Genomic DNA, 19467 nt, shown 5'->3' with positions numbered 1-19467 from the left:
ACCTAGTTTCCTTTAATTAATGATGTTTTGTGGAATTAGAAACCTATTTTATTTCTCTTTCCAAACAAGACTATATCAGGTTAAGGATACAGTTAAATAAAGTTTGAGGAAGCATCTAAGTTGGCATGTTAACCATTATAAAATTTACTTTTAATTAATCATATAATTCCTATCTCATATATACATATCATCAGTAACATTCTCCACAATCATGAATTATCTTCTAGCTCTAGTCCTAGCAGTTAAAATAAATTTTAAATGTTTGCTGTGACTTTGACGTAAGTCAAATTTTTATATATTGGCTTTCAGTTTGGAATTAACACATTTCATAAAATATTTTTTAAGTTGGCGTTTAGTGTTTTTAACTTGTTGCTTGTGAGCTGCTTTGAGTAGGAATGACATTGTTTCTTATTGTTTGTAGTTACCTTCTCCCTGTTCCTCATTTCTGACATTTGAAATTATGATACAGGGACTTCCCTGGTGGTCTGTTGGTTAAGTCTCCATGCTTCCACTGCAGGGGGTGCAGGTTCCACCCCTGATCGGGGAACTAAGATCCCACACGCTGCGCGGCTCGGCCAAAAAAATAAAATAAAATAAAAATAAAATAAACAAACAGTATTATAAAACCTAAAATATTTTAAGATAAAATAAATTAAAATTTGATACATTTTTCCCCCTAAACTTTAAACTATTTTAGAGAAAGCAGCAGTTTTTTTCAAATAATGTACAATTTGACTGGATTAAGTTTGGTTTCATTCTTGTTATACCAATAAAAATTCATGCATGAAAGAATCTTTGGAATAGTGTACAGAGTATACCAACTTTTTGGTGTTTTTTTAAAAAATTGTTTCTGTTTATGCATTTCTGTTTTCTTCTATTCCAGTAAGCTACACTTTTTTTTTAAAGTACATGTCTACTTTGAGATGAGTAGTGATAGGTTTCCATCAAGAGCTTGAAACCAAACATTGCTTACAAAAGCTTTTGCTATATATACCTACCCTTAGGGGTCATTTCTTTTCTCGAGCCTTGATAATAGTTATTTTATCATGTTCATTTCAATTTTGAAGGGTAAAATATGATTCAATTTTGTGATGTTTTATTTCACTTGCCTTTTAGTTAATAGCTGCGGTTTGTTCTGGCTGGGCACTATGGATGAAGCCTAGTGAAAGTGAGTTTAGCAGAATAACTTTAAAGTATAAATCTCAAAACTTGAGAATAATTCAAGGCCTTATTTCCTTTCATGCATAATACTTCTACATAGATGTGATACCTGATTTCACAGTCTCAGTTATGAGAAATATCTCAGGGAAAACCAAGTCTTGAAGGGACAGTTTGATCTAAAAGCTAGAGGAAACAAGACCTAGAGGCTTTGACCTTCCTGTTTAAAAAACAGATTATTATTAAAAAATATGCAATAGTAAGACAGAATAATGAAATGAATATTCATGTACCTGCTTCAGTTATTGTCAGTTCATGGTCAGTCTTGTTTTATTTAAATTTCCGTCTATATAATCCCTCCTGCCATTAGTTCACCTGTAAATATATCAGTATGTAGCTCTAAAAGTTAAGGAACATTTAGAGAAAGTAACCACAGATTCATTACTACACCAGAAATGAATAATTCCTTAATATCAAGTATCCAGTGAGTGTTCAAATTTCTAATCATATATTTTTGCAGTTTTAGCTAGTAACCAAATGTGATCCATACATTGGTTGGTTGAGATGTCTTTTAATCTGTGTGTTCTCTGTGTGCTGTTCCCCACTCCCGCACTTTTCCCATGCAGTTTTTTTGGTGAAGAAACAGCTTCATCTGTCCTGCAGTTTTCCAGTTTGGATTGTGCCAGTTGCACCTCTGTATTTTCTGTAAGTTGACAGATCTAGAGCCTTGATAAGATTAAGGTTTAATTTGGGGGGCAAGGTTACTTCAGTGGTGGTATGTTCCTCTATCAGAAGGCGCGTAGTCTTTACCTCGTTTTCTTTCAATATTAGCAGCCATTTGATGCTCAAAGCCTAGATCTACTAACAGGGAACCTACATAATTTCTAGATCTATTAACTCTTTTTTTACCGCACCATGTGCTTTAATGTCTTAATAATTATGTTCATGCTGCTCCCTTTACCTGAAATACCCTTTCCTCCCTTTGCCATATTGGGAAACCAGTCCATATTCAAGGTCCAGCTCAAATTATAGTTTTATGAAACTTTTCCCTGTAGAATTAATACTTGCTGTTCATAATTCTTTTTTATCAACTTATATCTCCTCTATTGTAACCTCACACTTTATTCTAGTTATTATCTATCTTCTTTAGATCAGTGCTCTTCAATACTCTTGACTGTGCCTATCAATTAAAGATTAGTATGTACTCATAGTCCTAATATGTATGTTTATAAATTATATATGTGCTACCATAGAATTTTGCTATATGCATTTTAAAATATTCACAAAAAACAAATTTTTAATCTGCTGAAATAACATTTTAAAATACTAATTATTTTCACTAAAACAGTAATATTTGGGTAAACAATATAATTGTGCTTCATTTTAAAAGTTAACTTTTTTTCTTGCTAAAACATTTTTGAGAAAACCATATAATTGTGCTTCATTTTTTTTTAATCTTGGTTTTATACTTTTTGATTCAGTGTTTCAAAGTTTTAAGTCCATGTTGAGTATATTTTAACACTTGTTTTTAGGTATGAAAGCTAAGCCACCTCTCAAAAACAAGTAGATTCAAATGAAAGAAGTTCATTGTTGGGAACCGTAACAGTTTTCATCCCAGCTACTTTTTTTAGAGCTAGTCTTCATGTTCAAGGTGTTTGATTTTTCAGTATCATGCTAATCACCACTCACATTAGCTATTTCAGCACAGTATGGGTTTAGTGTGAGGTTTGTTGTTAATAAGAGTGAATATAAATTTGTTTTATTTGGTTTCTAAATGTATTTGATTGGGGGGGTTCATTTGTCACATCTGATTAGGTTGCCATGGTTTTATTTCATAATGTAACCGGTAAAGTTTATGTATTAGGAAGAAGTTATTTGCATTGCCATTTTTGTGGGGTTTTGTTGTTATTTGTGCGTACATTATTGGTGTTATCTTACATTCTGTCAGTTCTTTGCAGGAATGGCATTTACTTGGATTAAATGCCTACTAGTATATAACACGGATTAACACTGATACCCTCACTTGGTTTATGAGTCAGATGTTCACCTGTCGGAGCACGCATGTCATGCCTCCTTTACATTTTTGACTTCTAGTTAAATCTAGATAAGTTTTTAGTTCATTCAGCTGAGCTCCCATACATCACAATAATGTCTGTCACAGGATGCTATGTTGAGAGGGACAACCAAGTAAAGATGTAACTGTTTACTTACTTTCATTCTGGAACTGTCCCACTCCACACTTCCTGTAGGAAATTTTGGGTGCCCTGTGTGGCAGGGTGCCATCTGACACATGGACCAACTAGGGCTACCATTGCCAATCCATACTAGTACAATAGTAATTTTTATTAAATGCCCTCTCCCTCTCTTTTTTTAGAAAAGTGATGATTTCTTCCTATACTTCATTGGAAAATAAATATTTTTATGGATTCTCTGACCCTACCTTGAGGCTTTTGCTCTATTGTGAGGACAGGAACTGTGTAAAATTTATCCTTGGCATTCCTAGCACAAGGCTTGGCACATGTTTGGTTACTATTGGTAATTTGTTGGATGAGAAGCTGAGGAGACTGTCCTGACCCAAATAGAGGACTTCTATTAAAAAATAGTGAGATAAATATTTGGATGGATATAAAGGCTTAGATGTGTATTGAAAAGATAAGCATTAAAACGGCTATTGAAAAATAAAACAGTGGGGCATATGGGGAAAATTTGGTAATACAGTAACATGTATTATGGGGATATATGAATTTAATCCCAAATGAAAGTTGGGAAGATAAGTTCGTAGGGTTTTACATTAAGCTGTGAATCAATCCATGACATCACAGAAGTTTGGGTGGAGGAAATGAAGAAAAAGAGGGATGAAACTTAACATCTCAATTGTTGGGATTTGGTGTTTTAATGTAAGTGTAAAAAGGGACTATGGATTTCTGTACTCACCCATTTTAAATGGTTTTAGGAAATTGCCAGAAACACGTATTTTAGTGTATAGAATAGTATTTAACTTTTAAAAACTTTATAATGCCTCAGTTTCAGGTGTGAATCAGGTGAGCACATGTTTGAATAGCCTTTACGTAGGCTTTATTCACTTGTATCAGAGTGAAAACAAAGACAAACTATAATTCAGTTTAATATCTATAATATTTATATTTTTTCAAAAAGTAATGAAAGTTATTTCTCCTGTCTGTATTAAATTTTTTGTATGATTTGTAACTGATTTTTAATAGCTTTCTCCATAAGATATATGCATGGTGTCTTTAATTATGGATAGTGTACTTTGGTTGTATTGAGGAATGCTGTTTTTCTGTTTTTGGAGGTGAGTTTCCAATGTATATGGGTTAATAAGCAGCTGTGATAACAGAAAGATGTTCTTCTGGGAGACATGCACGAATCCTTTAATACTAAATATTTTAACGCTTTTGTCTTTTTGTTTTCTGCTGCTTGTAAGCATACAATTAGATTTAGTAGAACATCTCCTTAGGTTATGGTAAGGTAATATTGCTTCATGTCAGTCACTCAGTAAACTAGCTTAATGTTGAAAAATGCCAAATTTTTATACATTTACTTAGTTAAATTTTTTTCTGCTTGTAGTGGTTTTGTTGGAATATAGGGTCTATGTAGATTATGAGGACAGGGATGTGGGGAGGCAGTGTTGGGGCTAAATTCTCAATGTTCATCAAAATTCTTTGACTTGAATGCAAGAAACTTGAGCTCTTCCTTTGCATTTCATACTAGTGTTCATCACCCATTAATACTTTTAAAATCTTAATACTCTTAAATATATTATTTCTTCTTTTCTCAGTAAGTTGAAGAATCAGAAAAGGAAATATATATATGTCATATATGTACTTAATCAGTTTACCTATGTAGAGCAGGATATCCAATTGGTAAATGGACTCTACCTAACTTTTCTTCCACTTCCTCATTTCAGCACTTACTAGCCTGTTCCAATACCGAGAAGAGGTGTGCAAAAAATGTTAGAGATGAATAAAGAATGAATGGAACCAAGTGAAATAAATATGCTCAAATTAAAATAGAAGGAAGAGTTACAGTATACATACAGTCACCTCTCAGTTATGGAATTCTAGAGCTAGAAATTAGAAGACTAATGGGACAGAATTGGATAAGTAGACCATAATTTAAATGTTTAAAGAATAGTATTTATATAGACTTGAGAATTACTTCAGGATATTAAAAATAGTATATATTCAGAGTTGGGAATTACATTAGGATATTAAAAGTCTGATTTTGATTTATTACTTACAAAACACTACCAAATTAAATATTATTGCTAAGATTAAATGAAAGGCTTGCTTGTAGGAGGTGTGAGGTTTGATGAAGAATTTATAATGATATGTTGGGATTGAGTGATATATATATATATATATATAATGTGTTAAGATTGTTAATCTTAATTTGGGCTAATTATATTCAAAGAGTAACCTGAGTTTTTGAAACATAATTTCAGAAGTATTACATAAATATGGTATCAACTTTGTCATTATCATCAAAATAAGAACACCCAAATTTAAATTCTCCACACTTGGGCAAAAGTGATAGGGCCACTTTATTCCTTAGCAAAAGAAAAAATTCCATTAAAAGGAAATCTTTAGACTAGTGTAGAATAGGTAGCACACTTGACACATTGGGATTTTTTATTTTTGCCACTGACAAGGTGTATGACCTTTGTCAAATAACCTTGGTCATGTAATCTTAATAGGTTTCAATTGGCCTATTGTTAAAAACCGAATACAAAACTACAACTTACATGGTGGGAAAAGTGATAGTGTAGAAGATAAGACTAGCCGTAAATCATCCCAAGTCTTTTTTCTACATTTATAAGAGCAGAGTAATACTTGACTGGCTTGGTTTTCAAATCTTTTTCTCATGTAGCACATATTCAAATGGAGTTAGTAGTGATTAGAGAAATGAGCAACAACAGGAAGATAAACCAGGTATGTATTAGCAGATGAGGGTAACATCCTGAACAATGAAGCTGGTTATATTGTTTAAAATAATTGTATATTTTTAGATTCTATTCAGTATTTGAAAGATCAGATTGGGTTCCTTGGCGCTCATTGGTATAAGATTTTTAGTCTAGAATGAGGCTAATGAACCATTAATAAACACAAGATCATTAGTTTGCTGAAGAGATTTTTATAATTGACAAGAAAGTAAAACGTTGTGGGTTTTTTTATTTTTTTGGTTTTTTTTTGCGTTACGCAGGCCTCTCACTGTTGTGGCCTCTCCCGTTGCGGAGCATAGGCTCCGGACGCGCAGGCTCAGCGGCCATGGCTCACAGGCCCAGCCGCTCCGCGGCATGTGGGATCGTCCTGGACCGGGGCACAAACCCTCATCCCCTGCATCGGCAGGCGGACTCTCAACCACTGCTCCACCAGGGAAGCCCTAAAATGTTGTTTTTAGCAATCTAAAACACCACATGAATCACATTTTAATATGAACAGTTGGGAAATGCTTCTAAATACACTATGTATGTATTTGGAAATACCGTGATGGTAAGTAGGTAAAACATATTTCAAAACTGATAGTGCTTAATTCTATTTAAATTTGCCATGTCTGGATTCCAACAGTAATTGTAATTATTTAAGGGTGTATATGAACGTCAATTTAATTGAAGACTAAGAGCTCGGCGTTTCCAAATAGGGGACCCAAAAGGAGAGACTACGTTAGATGTTGCGAAAAACCATTTCCCAAAAAGGGCTTATGGGTGGAGGTTTCTATCCTGCCCTAACCTAGCTTTATTTCACCCTGTGTTCTCTCCTATTCATTGACTGAATGACCTTGGGCAGAATATTTAACTTTAGAATAGCAGTATCTTCATTTATAGAATGTTACCTTAAATATCTTTCTTACTGGTTAGAAAGATAAAATCATGTATATTGAAGGTTCTTTGTAACTGATGGGTTGCTTCACAAAATTCAGTTATTGGGTTTAATATGGCTGTAATTGTCAAAATAATACCCATAAGGATTGATGGTTTTGTCATATCCATAATACTTATATTTGAAAATAACTTTAGTAAATTCCTTTAATTGGGAGTTCATAAAGTAGGGTGACATTTTTTTTAGAATTGTGTGAAATGCTAACTATTAAGTATGTTTTTAACATCCTTTCTTATAAAATTTTGTGATGCAGGCTGGAAAAGAGAAATTGGTATTCAGAAATGATAGAGTGTGTCTATAGTCAGGAGACAGGGAAGAATTTACATAATTTTGTAGTATAGACACTATCTTAAAGCGTAATTTGTATTAAATGTGTGTGAACTAAAGGAAGTTATCTGCAGCAAGTACTGTTTTAATAATACTTCTATTTTAAAAACTTAGATTTTGCAATGTCACTTTTTGACTATTTATTACGTCTGGGATATTTTCTGTTTTTTAGTGTTGTTTTCCCTTTCTTGAAGGTTTTTGGTTTCTTAGAATTTCTTTTAATGGAATGAAAGGTAAAAATCTATTCAATACATTGTTGGCTAACTCCATTAAAGAATACTGAATTTTTTTTTTTATCACCTTTTAGAGTAAGAACTTAGTTTTCATCCTTTTCTCTATCTTCTTTTCTCGTTCAGACATTCTTTGCCCGTTGACAGTAGATTCACTCATTGATACCTGACTGGGGCTATTCTTTTCATCACTTTAAAAAAGTAAAGTTGGAGTGCTAAGGTGACATCTTGCAAGGAATAAATGTGTTAGCATAATGCTCCAAAAAGTAACGAATCAAATTTGGGGTCTTCTAAACTTGTGGTTGGATAACATACTTAATCAGTCCTTGCACACTGTAGAAATCAGAGGACACAAACTCAAGAACTCTTAAAATTGTTTAAAAACCTAATTTTTGTTACTTTACAGATGTTCCACTTAAGCAGACCTCTTCTATAGCTGTAGCTGGAGCTGTAATTGGAGCTGTCCTTGCCCTTTTCATCATTGCCATCTTTGTGACTGTGCTGTTGACTCCTCGAAAAAAGAGACCATCCTACCTTGACAAAGTGTAGGTAAATTTTTTGCTTGTGTTCAACTATGAATATTCAGTATGTGGCAGTCGTTATCTTTACAGCTACTCATATGAAAACTGTCTGAGGGATGGAAGTAAAGATACTGTTAGGTCTTTGTAAGATGACTGGTTTTGTCAGGAAGTCTGACTACATTTTGGTAAATAAACAGTTGCAAGGGGCTGCTAGAGACAAATATATTAGACATCTTTTTAACCTACAGTATATTACATACCTTTCCAAATGGTAACATAATGACTCTACGTTGTCCTGCCTTCTGAATAAAAATGCAGGTCTTCCATGAAGTGGTTGAAAGACAGATATAAAAAATCTTAGAAGTTTAAATTACTTCTTTAAATTGCTTATGCCGGTCTTATGTATAGATATAACTAACTCTAAACTGCCAGAAGTTATTAAATACATTGAGTTTTAAAGCTTTTATCTTAAAGAAATTTGGTTTTGGTGAATTACAAAATGTGCTTTTATTTAAAGAGAAAGCAACGTTTTGGACCTAATCATGAGATAGAATTACAAAACAGAAATTGCACTCTGTTGTATAATCAAAAGACCGAAGTCCCAGTTCCCTTAATTCCATCAGCAGCTTTTGTTGCTTCATCTGTGAAATGTGAATAATACTTTTCCTGCTTACCTCACATGGCTGTGATAAGAGTAGAATAAGATGATGTTTCTGAACTGTGAAGTTCTATACAAATGACATTATTTCTTGTGTGGTTATTAATGATTTTATATGAGGACATGAGGCTGGCTCTGAAGGAATGTATTTCTTCTCTCTTCATAAATGCTTTGTGTATGTCTCTGCCTCTCTAATCTGGCACAGTTAGAGCACTGATCTTTTTGGATTAAGGACACCTGGGTGTTAGCTCTATTACGATCAAATTAGTGGTATGATCATGAACGAGTCACATCACCTCCATGAACCTTGGTTTTCTCACCTAAATAACTTACGGCATCTTGCAGCTATACATTTGCTGTGATTTTTGTTACATTAAAGGAAATAATTACTTTAAATAAAAGGACTATAAAATACCCTTTCAGTCTAATACCTGTAAGATATTCCTTACAGGAATATCTTACAGGAATATTAGATTCCTCTAATATTTCAAGAGTATCTAGCTTGTGGTTAACTTCATCTTCGTTGCCAGATTATCTCAAACTTTTCTATAATTTCCAAAAGATAATTTACTAGTAGACTAGTAATTACATCCATGTAATCATTTTATTTATTATTTGAATTCTGTTCATTTAAAATATTATTTCATGCCCACATGGAGAAGTGAGAATTTGTAATTTCTTTGGCCTCTATAGCTTTCATCCTCTTTATCTTTTAATATAGGTAAAATTTTTATTTGATTTACTGATCTCAATTACTGAAAATTAGTTATCTGTGATCTTCAAAAGTAGGAGAATATATGAAAAATTATTTTCTAAAATGCAGAGAGCTACAAGGTATATTTAATTCTATTTTTGTTGTAATGCAACAATTTAAAAATATATGAAAATACTTTTTTTTAGTAGATTAGGTCATTTTGGCAAAGATAAATGCATTCCCCAAGGATGTAATGGTCTCTTCATTTATTTCAGGTGCCAAGATTTATAATGGTTTGTAGATTGAAAATCTTAATTTACATGATGAATATTCTAAGAATGACCATGGCTTTTGAAAACTAATTATGGAAGTATTTCCAAAATATAGTATAAGCATATTTTTTCATTATCATTTTAAGATACAGTCTTTTAAATCACTATTATGACACTTTGGAGGAAAGTGTTTTCCATTACACATGTTTGACTATATTTAAAATGTTGGTAGGCATAGTCATATGTAAAAATGTGCAGTACTTAATTAGTCATATACTAGATTACTTGCCTAATAATAATGTTCAAAAAATACTTCTATTTGCTTTTTTAGATTTTTCAAAGAATTGTTTATTTCAGATTAGTCCTAAACATTAGAACCTTTAAAACCAGTTCAATTTTTGTTCCAATTATGATTGATTAATGGAAATGTAAGAACTGAATTAAACATGTATGCTAATACAAATATTAGTATGAGGAAAATATTCTCAAAACTTAAGCGAATCTTGAATGTTTCCCCCACCCACCCTTTTTTTTTGTTTTTTTGCTAAAAGTGGCAATCACATTTTTTAAACTTTTTAATGCAGGATCGACCTTCCACCCACACATAAACCACCTCCTATGTATGAAGGACAGTCCCCCCCTTTGCCTCAGAAAGACCTTCTATATCAGGTAAGTGTTCCCGAGTACACGTAAAATAAAATGAAATAAAAAATATTAAGCAATGTATATTATTTGTTTCAAAATGTTATCTAGTCATTATACATTAAATATTACATAATAATATATAATCATTTCTCTGAAACATTCAAGGGATCAAATTTAGTCTACACATTGGTAAGAAAAGAAGCTATGGCCAGTATAGGTAAGACAAATCAACACTGTATTAGGAGTACAAATTTTTACAAAAGCTTATGGCTGAAGACTTATTGTTAATAGAGTTTTATTGACGTAACGATCCATTGTAAAATATGCATTTTTATATAAAATAAAAGGTAGAAAAATTGAATGGTAGGGTCTAATTTATGATGGAGAGGTTTTTCTCCTTGGCATATGTATTTTATTTTTGTTTATTTTTCAGTATATGCAAAATTTTCAGTATATGCATCTAAGTCTTAGCATTCCTTTATTTAGCAACAAAAGGTTTATATTCCAATTTAAAATTCTGGGCATGAATATTGGGCCCCATTTTACACTTAACGATAATTGAAAATTTCTTTTGGAATCAGTTTACAGTAATTCGTGTGAAAGTATTGATTCAGTGCTTCTGTCTTAGATTCTATATCTAGATTAATATGCTCTACTTGGGAAGGTTTAAGCCATAATGCTTTTATTCTTAACTTTAATTGTTTTGTTTTTGCTTTTTTTCTCTATCACCCATGCAGCCTCCTGGGGCTCTAACCCTGTATTGGGGTTTTATTACCTGTGACACTATAATATTTTTCTCCTAAATTATGTCCTGTATCTTCAGCTTGAGTAAGGCAAAGGAATATTTCTGTTAAGATGTTCTCAGCTTCTGTTCCTAGGTTGACCATATAATCAGTCTCCTGCCTGAGCATGGGGCAGGGAGGAGCATTCCGTGGCATGTGCACTCACTGACAATGGGCACCACCTTTGTCATCTTGCACAAGTTTGGTGTCTTAGGGATGAAGATGCGTCATCTTTACAGAACTCTGTTTTCACATAAAGAATATAGCCTCACATCTTTTTTGGCAAATAAATTAACTTGACAAGTAGTGTGAAATGTCAACAAAATATTTAGCTAAAGGTGTTAACTGCTGCAGATGGATAGCTGTTTTTCTCCCTCCACAAAGCTAGTCACTAACTGGAGGATTTCTAGATTCAGGTGTGGGAATTTTTTAAGAATGTTGTTAGTAATTTTTTAGTACAACCCTAATTGCATACAATTTTATTCTTGTCCTTAAAATCAGTTTATTTACTTGTTATTTAATATTTTCAAATTAAATATTTATAAAAGCTTATGAATTGAAAAAAAATTATTCGGCTCAGATCATATGTCCTGGGTTTTAGTTAAGAAAATATAATTTCTATATATGTAAGTGCTGCTAAATAAACACAAAAGGAAGATTTTTCTTGGATGACTTGACAGTGGTACAAACTGCAGTTTTTATCCTTGGAGTCAGAGAAGTCTTCCTGGATGGATCAATTTTGGAAGTAGGATTTTGATACATGTGATAAAATTACTCAGTTGTTGATTAGAGTAAATTGCATAATCACAAGCATAAATCTAGGTGGAAATGAACAGTTATGTGAAAGAGTAATAGAAATTTTAGAAAGGAAATTGGTGGGACAGCATCTGCAGTGGATAACAAACATTGGACTTTGGGAGTCAGAGACCATTTACATTTAGTACTATTGTGACTTTTTCCTCATCGGTTAAATTCAGCAGGTGAAAAACATGATTGTTTCCCTCTTCTAGCTATAAAACTGAGTCTATAAAATATTGCTAAGGGTCAGCTGGTTGCTGTCATTTTGCTTAGGAGAGTCAAAACTTGAGTTGGAGATGAAATAATTCTTAATTCTATAAAGATTTTGGGAATAATTGAGGCTAAAATCATTATCCATCAGTAAGATAATTTGTTATGATTCATGTGTTATAATGTCGTATGTTAATTATATGGCTGTCTGCGTTTTAATTAATGTTGTGATATCAAAATGCAAAATACATAGAACTGTTTCCTGGTTACCAAGAAATCTGTAAGTGTGTAATTACTATCTAATTAGTTTCATGCAATGATAGCCTGCTGTAATAGTAAATGCCTTCATAATGTTCCGCTTCAGTAGATAACTTGTCAACTTTAAACTCATGAGGTAATTCCTAATTGAAGTCATTAGTCCCTAGCCCTCACAGCCAGGCCATGCTCCCAAATATTACCATGGCTTTAAGGAAGAGAGTCCCACTTGTTCTACTCATCAGTGTTCTACCCTCGGGAAACCACAGAAAGAAAGAGTTCTTACTACTTAACTTTTGTTTCCCCTGCTTAACCATTACTTTTGTGATAATAGTGCCAAAACTCATACCTGAGAATTTTCCCTCTAAATATAAGTTAGGAGGATGAGGTCTGGTATTGTGAGGGGGTGATTTCCTTGAGTGGGAATGGAACTATTACCATACTGCAGAGAAGATGCATGGAGGCACACATAAGTATGAGGGAAATAAAAAGAAGAATGTCTTGCCTGAAGGCAAAGAATAATTAATACCACCAGCTTATCATGTTATTAGTTGATAATCCTAGAAAAGTGAGTCTTCATTTAGGAAACAAATACTAACTCAGGACATTTTTTCTTAACATTATAGGTAATAAGTAGGTATATTTTTGGTACAAAAAAATCCAAATACTACAGAAATTTAGAGTTAACGGTTAAAGTTCTGTTTCATCCCCCTATCCCCCAATATATTATTTCTTTCCCTAGAGGTCACCATTGTTAGGAATTTAAATATCCTCCCAAACTTTTTCCACAAGTTTACTTTGAAGTATACATCATCCATATTTACATCTACAAGTAGTTTCTTTATAAACATAAATGTGGTCATAGAAATTGCTTTTTCCACTCTACTACCAATGTTTTTCAGAGTGACTAATGTTGCCACCTTTATCAAAATCCTCTGGGTTATTAAAAATGAAGATTCTTGAACACACATTCAGTTTCACTGAATCAGTATCCCAGGGGTTGGAGACAATGGGCATTTTACCTAGCTCACCAGGTGAATTTTAATGCACATTCAGGTTTGAGAACTATTGCTATTTCTCTGTCTCATTCTTAATGGCTGTAATAGTATTCCATTGTGTTGATATACCACAAATTACCTAATGATATTCCTAGGTTTTTTTTTCTATTACAGTAATTGCTGCATTGAGTGTACTTTTACATATTTTATTGTACACATATATTTATAAAATATATGCAAAGAAATAGAATTACTGTGAATATTTTTTACATTTAAATAGGTGTCACATTGCTGGCCAGCCTAGCTGTATTAATTTATGTTCCCATAAACAGTATATTAAAACCCATTTCCCTCTCTAATACAGTTTAGTAGAACTTTTGTTGTTGTTGTTGCCAGTTTGATAAAACTGGAAAAACAGTTCATTTAAAAGCTTCATAGATTCCTGGAAGAAGTTTCATAATTGATTGCCTATTTGTAGTTCTGTAAACCACCTATTTGCATCTTTTTTCAAATTTTCAGTTACTTTTTGAACTTCCCTTGTTAATTTTTTAGCAGCTCTTTGATATGGACAGTAATCTTTTGTCTTATATTCGTCTCTTATTTTTTAACTTTATAGTGTCTTATACAGAACGTTTACGTTTTTATGTAGTTAAAATCTCTTTATCTTTTTCCTCATAGTTTCTGGAAGTTATATATTATCTAAAAAGACCATTTCCCCCTCTCTCCCTGATCTGAAATGTTAAAAAATCATACAAAACTCTTCACAGTTTTATGGGATTTTTTTTTATTTTAAATAATTTAAAACTTAGGTTTGCTTATTATATAAGGTAGTGACCTACGTTTTTTCCCCAATGGTATAACCAATTGTCCAAAAATTATTGAATTGGCTGTCCTTTTCTATGGTTTGAGGACACTCTTATCCTAAAATAAGTTCCCATATATATTAGGTATATTTCTGAACTCTTAGTTTTGTTATGTTGTTCTGTGTTTCTCTTCTTAAAGCAAGACAACACTGTTTTTTTTTAATTTACTTTTATTGAAGTATAGTTGATTCCCAGGGTTGTGTTAGTTTCTGGTGTACAGCAAAGTGACTCAGTTATACGTACGTGTGTGTGTATATATATATACACACATACATACATACACATACATATGTGTGTGTGTATCTGTATAATACTTTTCCATATTCTTTTCCATTATGGTTTGTTACAGGATATTGAATACAGTTCCCTGTGCTATACAGTAGGACTTTGTTGTTTATCTATTCTATATATAATAGTTTGCATCCGCTAGTATTTCAGCAGAATTTACTATCTGAAAAAATTATGATTTTTTTCCCCAGTAATTCATTATCATATATCATAGTCTTTAGTAAATTTTTGTAAATGTTCATCGCAGTCTTGTGGAGGAAGAGTGTTTCTACATTTTTTTTTGAGTGGCTAATACATGCAAAACAGTATAAAAGGGTATTTTCTAAAGTCTTAGTACCATTTTCCATTCCTACTTACCCTAACGCCACCACCTCCTACAGAAAACCATTTTTATCAATTTCTTGTTTGTCTTCATATGGTTTATGTAAAACATAGACAAGGAAACACACACACATTTTATCTTTTCTCGGATAAAAGGTAACATATATACACTGTTACATATCTTGCCATTTCCTCTTAAGATATACTGGAGCTCTTTCTTTTTGGGGTAAAAATCATTCTCATTCTTTCTTATGTCTACTAAGATTCTAATGTGTGTATATTACGTAGTTTGTAATGTCAAAGTATTTTAATAAACCAATAATGCTGCAGTGAATAGCTTTGTATATATGCTGTTTTGTATCTATGCAAGTATAATCTGCAGGCTACATTTTTAGACTTGATCTTGCTACAGCAAGTAGTAAATGTGTTTATATTTTTTATAAGTACTGTCAAATTATCCTCTATAAATATTGTACTGTTTTTTACTCGTGTGAGTAATGTATGAAAGTGCCTGTTTCTCCACATTCTCACCAACAGTATATGTATTCCACTTGATTATTGGTAATCTGATAGGTGGAAAATAGTAAATATATAATTGCAATTTTTCAATCTCATTATTAGCAAGTTTCAGCATCTTTTCAAGTTTTAAACGATCATTTTTTTTTCCTGCAAGCTGCCATTCTTTTGTGTGCTATTTAAAAATTTTATAAATAGATATGAAAATTTTTTGTTTTGATTCCAGCATGAATAATATGTACATTGTTCATTGGTATCTAAATTTGTGGTATACAGTGTTAAGTAAGATGACTCATATTCCCATAGATTTATGTGATAAAATAAGAAGATTGAAAAATTAAGAAACTATGTTATGACTAGAACCCTAATGTTATCAAATTGTGTGGCTTTAGAAACATGATGGTCCTACTTGTTATCAAGTTCTGGAGTTAGAGGTATGTCCTCCAGGTATCTTAATTTCAGTTACTAATCATACCATATTTCATTTATGGCTTTCTTGAACCTGTTCACCCTACTACTCTTTATACTTTTATAGATTCTCATTATTTCTCCTCAAAACTCATCTTTCCAACATATCACTGCCAGTTTCCAATAGTATTTTTAGATAAGCTGTTTATGCTCATTATTAATGGTCTGGTTTTCTCCCTGGATCTGAATATTTTAACGTGTTTCCAGATACCAGATATCAGTAGTTATGGTCTTTGGGGTCAGGGAGAAGGGAGAGAGGAAGATGATAAAAGAATTAACATTTTTCTTCCAAATTCAAGGAGACTAAATGACTGAGTGTAATATTTAAGTAAATGAGTCCTGAGTATTTCTAGGATGGTTTTGCCCTAGAGTAGCAAAAAGTTTTCATCTGCCCATTGCCTCCAGTTAATAGGTAGTGGTAATTATTGATAAAAGTAGTAAAAGAATTGTAGGGCCCTGTTCTGGTCTGAGGAGGGAGAAAGTTTTGTGAACAACAAAGCTTGGATGAAATATTGATTTATAAACAAATAATATCTAAATAATATATTCAAATAAAATATCAGTGCAACCTCTGAAGTATAAAGGATTGGTATTTTTACTAAGTCAGAGCTCTACTAATCAATCTTATAAATGAGAAAAGATAAACCTACTTGATATGGTTTCATAAAGATTAATAAATTACCATATGCTACATCCTTAGAACACTGCCTGGCACATAGTGAATACTATGTGTTTGCTGTTATTATCATTATTGTTAGTTAAAAAGAAGCTATGTAATTCTTAGAAAGTTACTAAAGAGACCAAGCAGTGAAATTATTTCAATAGCAGGATAAAATTGTTACTACTTTGGCTCATGTAAACTCGGCATATGTTGCTTTTCGAAATTATTGATACTTTTATTATAAGTTTAGTAGTGCTTGAAATGAAATTAAAATGGAGTTTGCATCTTTTCGTTCATAGTTCCGTTTTGTTTTTTTCTCTGTCATCCATTTATCAAACATATTTCTTAGGTACTAATATGTCAATATTGGGAATACATAGTCAATAAAACAGAGTTAAAAATTCTTGTCTTACTCTATGCCAATAAAATGGACAACCTGGAAGAAATGGACAAATTCTTAGAAATGCATAACCTGCCAAGACTGAATCAGGAAGAAATAGAAAACATAAACAGACCAATCACAAGCACTGAAATTGAAACTGTGATTAAAAATCTTCCAACAAACAAAAGCCCAGGACCAGATGGCTTCACAGGCAAATTCTATCAAACTTTTAGAGAAGAGCTAAGACCTATCCTTCTCAAACTCTTCCAAAATGTAGCAGGGGGAGGAACATTCCCAAACTCATTCTATGAGGCCACCATCACCTTGATACCAAAACCAGACAAGGATGTCACAAAGAAAGAAAACTACAAGCCAATATCACTGATGAACATAGATGCAAAACTCCTCAACAAAATACTAGCAGACAGAATCCAACAGCACATTAAAAGGATCATACACCATGATCAAGTGGGGTTTATTCCAGGAATGCAAGGATTCTTCAATATATGCAAATCAATCAATGTGATACACCATATTAACAAATAGAAGGAGAAAAACCATATGATCATCTCAATAGATGCAGAGAAAGCTTTTGACAAAATTCAACACCCATTTATGATAAAAACCCTGCAGAAGGTAGGCATCGAGGGAACTTTCCTCAACATAATAAAGGCCAAATATGACAAACTCACAGCCAACATTGTCCTCAAGGGTGAAAAACTGAAAGCATTTCCACTAAGATCAGGAACAAGACAAGGTTGCCCACTCTCACCACTCTTATTCAACATAGTTTTGGAAGTTTTAGCCACAGCAATCAGAGAAGAAAAGGAAATAAAAAGAATCCAAATCGGAAAAGAAGAAGTAAAGCTGTCACTGTTTGCAGATGACATGATACTATACATAGAGAATCCTAAAGATGCTACCAGAAAACTACTAGAGCTAATCAATGAATTTGGTAAAGTAGCAGGATGCAAAATTAATGCACAGAAATCTCTGGCATTCCTGTACACTAATGAAAAATCTGAAAGTGAAATCAAGAAAACACTCCCATTTACCATTGCAACAAAAAGAATGAAATATCTAGGAATAAACCTACCTAAGGAGACAAAAGACATGTATGCAGAAAATTATGAGACACTGATGAAAGAAATTAAAGATGATACAAATAGATGGAGAGATATACCATGTTCTTGAATTGGAAGAATCAACATTGTGAAAATGACTCTACTACCCAAAGCAATCTACAGATTCAATGCAATCCCTATCAAACTACCACTGGCATTTTTCACAGAACTAGAACAAAAAATTTCACAATTTGTATGGAAACAAAAGACCCCGAATAGCCAAAGCAATCTTGAGAACGAAAAACGGAGCTGGAGGAATCAGGCTCCCTGACTTCAGACTATAGTACAAAGCTACAGTAATCAAGACAGTATGGTACTGGCACAAAAACAGAAAGATAGATCAGTGGACCAGGATAGAAAGCCCAGAGATAAACCCACGCACATATGGTCACCTTATCTTTGATAAAGGAGGCAGGAATGTACAGTGGAGAAAGGACAGCCTCTTCAATAAGTGGTGCTGAGAAACCTGGAGAGGTACATGTAAAAGTATGAGATCACTCCCTAACACCATACACAAAAATAAGCTCAAAATGGATTAAAGATCTAAAGGTAAGGCCAGAAACTATCAAACTCTTAGAGGAAAACATAGGCAGAACACTCTATGCCATAAATCACAACAAGATCCTTTTTGACCCACCTCCTAGAGAAATGGAAATAAAACAAAAATAAACAAATGGGACCTAATGAAACTTCAAAGCTTTTCCACAGCAAAGGAAACCATAAACAAGATCAAAAGACAACCCTCAGAATGGGAGAAAATATTTGCAAATGAAGCAACTGACAAAGGATTAATCTCCAAAATTTATAAGCAGCTCATGCAGCTCAATAACAAAAAAACAAACCCAATCCAAAAATGGGCAGAAGAGCTAAATAGACATTTCTCCAAAGAAGATATACAGACTGCCAACAAACACATGAAAGAATGCTCAACATCATTAATCATTAGAGAAATGCAAATCAAAACTACAATGAGATATCACCTCACACCAGTCAGAATGGCCACCATCAAAAAATCTAGAAACAATAAATGCTGGAGAGGGTGTGGAGAAAAGGGCACACTCTTGCACTGCTGGTGCGAATGTGAATTGGTACAGCCACTATGGAGAATAGTATGGAGGTTCCTTAACAAACTACAAATAGAACTACCATATGACCCATTAATCCCACTACTGGGCATATACCCTAGAAAACCATAATTCAAAAAGAGTCATGTACCAAAATGTTCATTGCAGCTCTATTTACAATAACCAGGAGATGGAAACAACCTAAGTGCCCATCATGAGATGAATGGATAAAGAAGATGTCACACATGTATACAATGGAATATTACTCAGCCATGAAAAGAAATGAAATTGAGCTATTTGTAATGAGGTGGATGGACCTAGAGTCTGTCATACAG

General features: G+C 32.9%; 1 protein-coding gene across 1 annotated transcript in view; it reads left to right on the top strand.

Moving 5' to 3' along the window:
- Positions 1 to 19467, top strand: part of NECTIN3 (nectin cell adhesion molecule 3) — a 145695-nt gene that overhangs the window by 78118 nt on the left and 48110 nt on the right. The window contains exons 6-7 of the mRNA XM_067738942.1: positions 8019 to 8157; positions 10342 to 10426. Of these exons, the coding sequence (XP_067595043.1) occupies positions 8019 to 8157; positions 10342 to 10426 (224 nt within the window). The remainder of the gene's footprint in view (positions 1 to 8018; positions 8158 to 10341; positions 10427 to 19467) is intronic.

This window comes from Pseudorca crassidens, chromosome 5, assembly GCF_039906515.1.
Source record: "Pseudorca crassidens isolate mPseCra1 chromosome 5, mPseCra1.hap1, whole genome shotgun sequence".
NCBI classification, from domain to species: domain Eukaryota; kingdom Metazoa; phylum Chordata; class Mammalia; order Artiodactyla; family Delphinidae; genus Pseudorca; species Pseudorca crassidens.
Note: the sequence above shows the minus strand (reverse complement) of the source record. Positions and strands in the feature narration are given on the sequence as shown.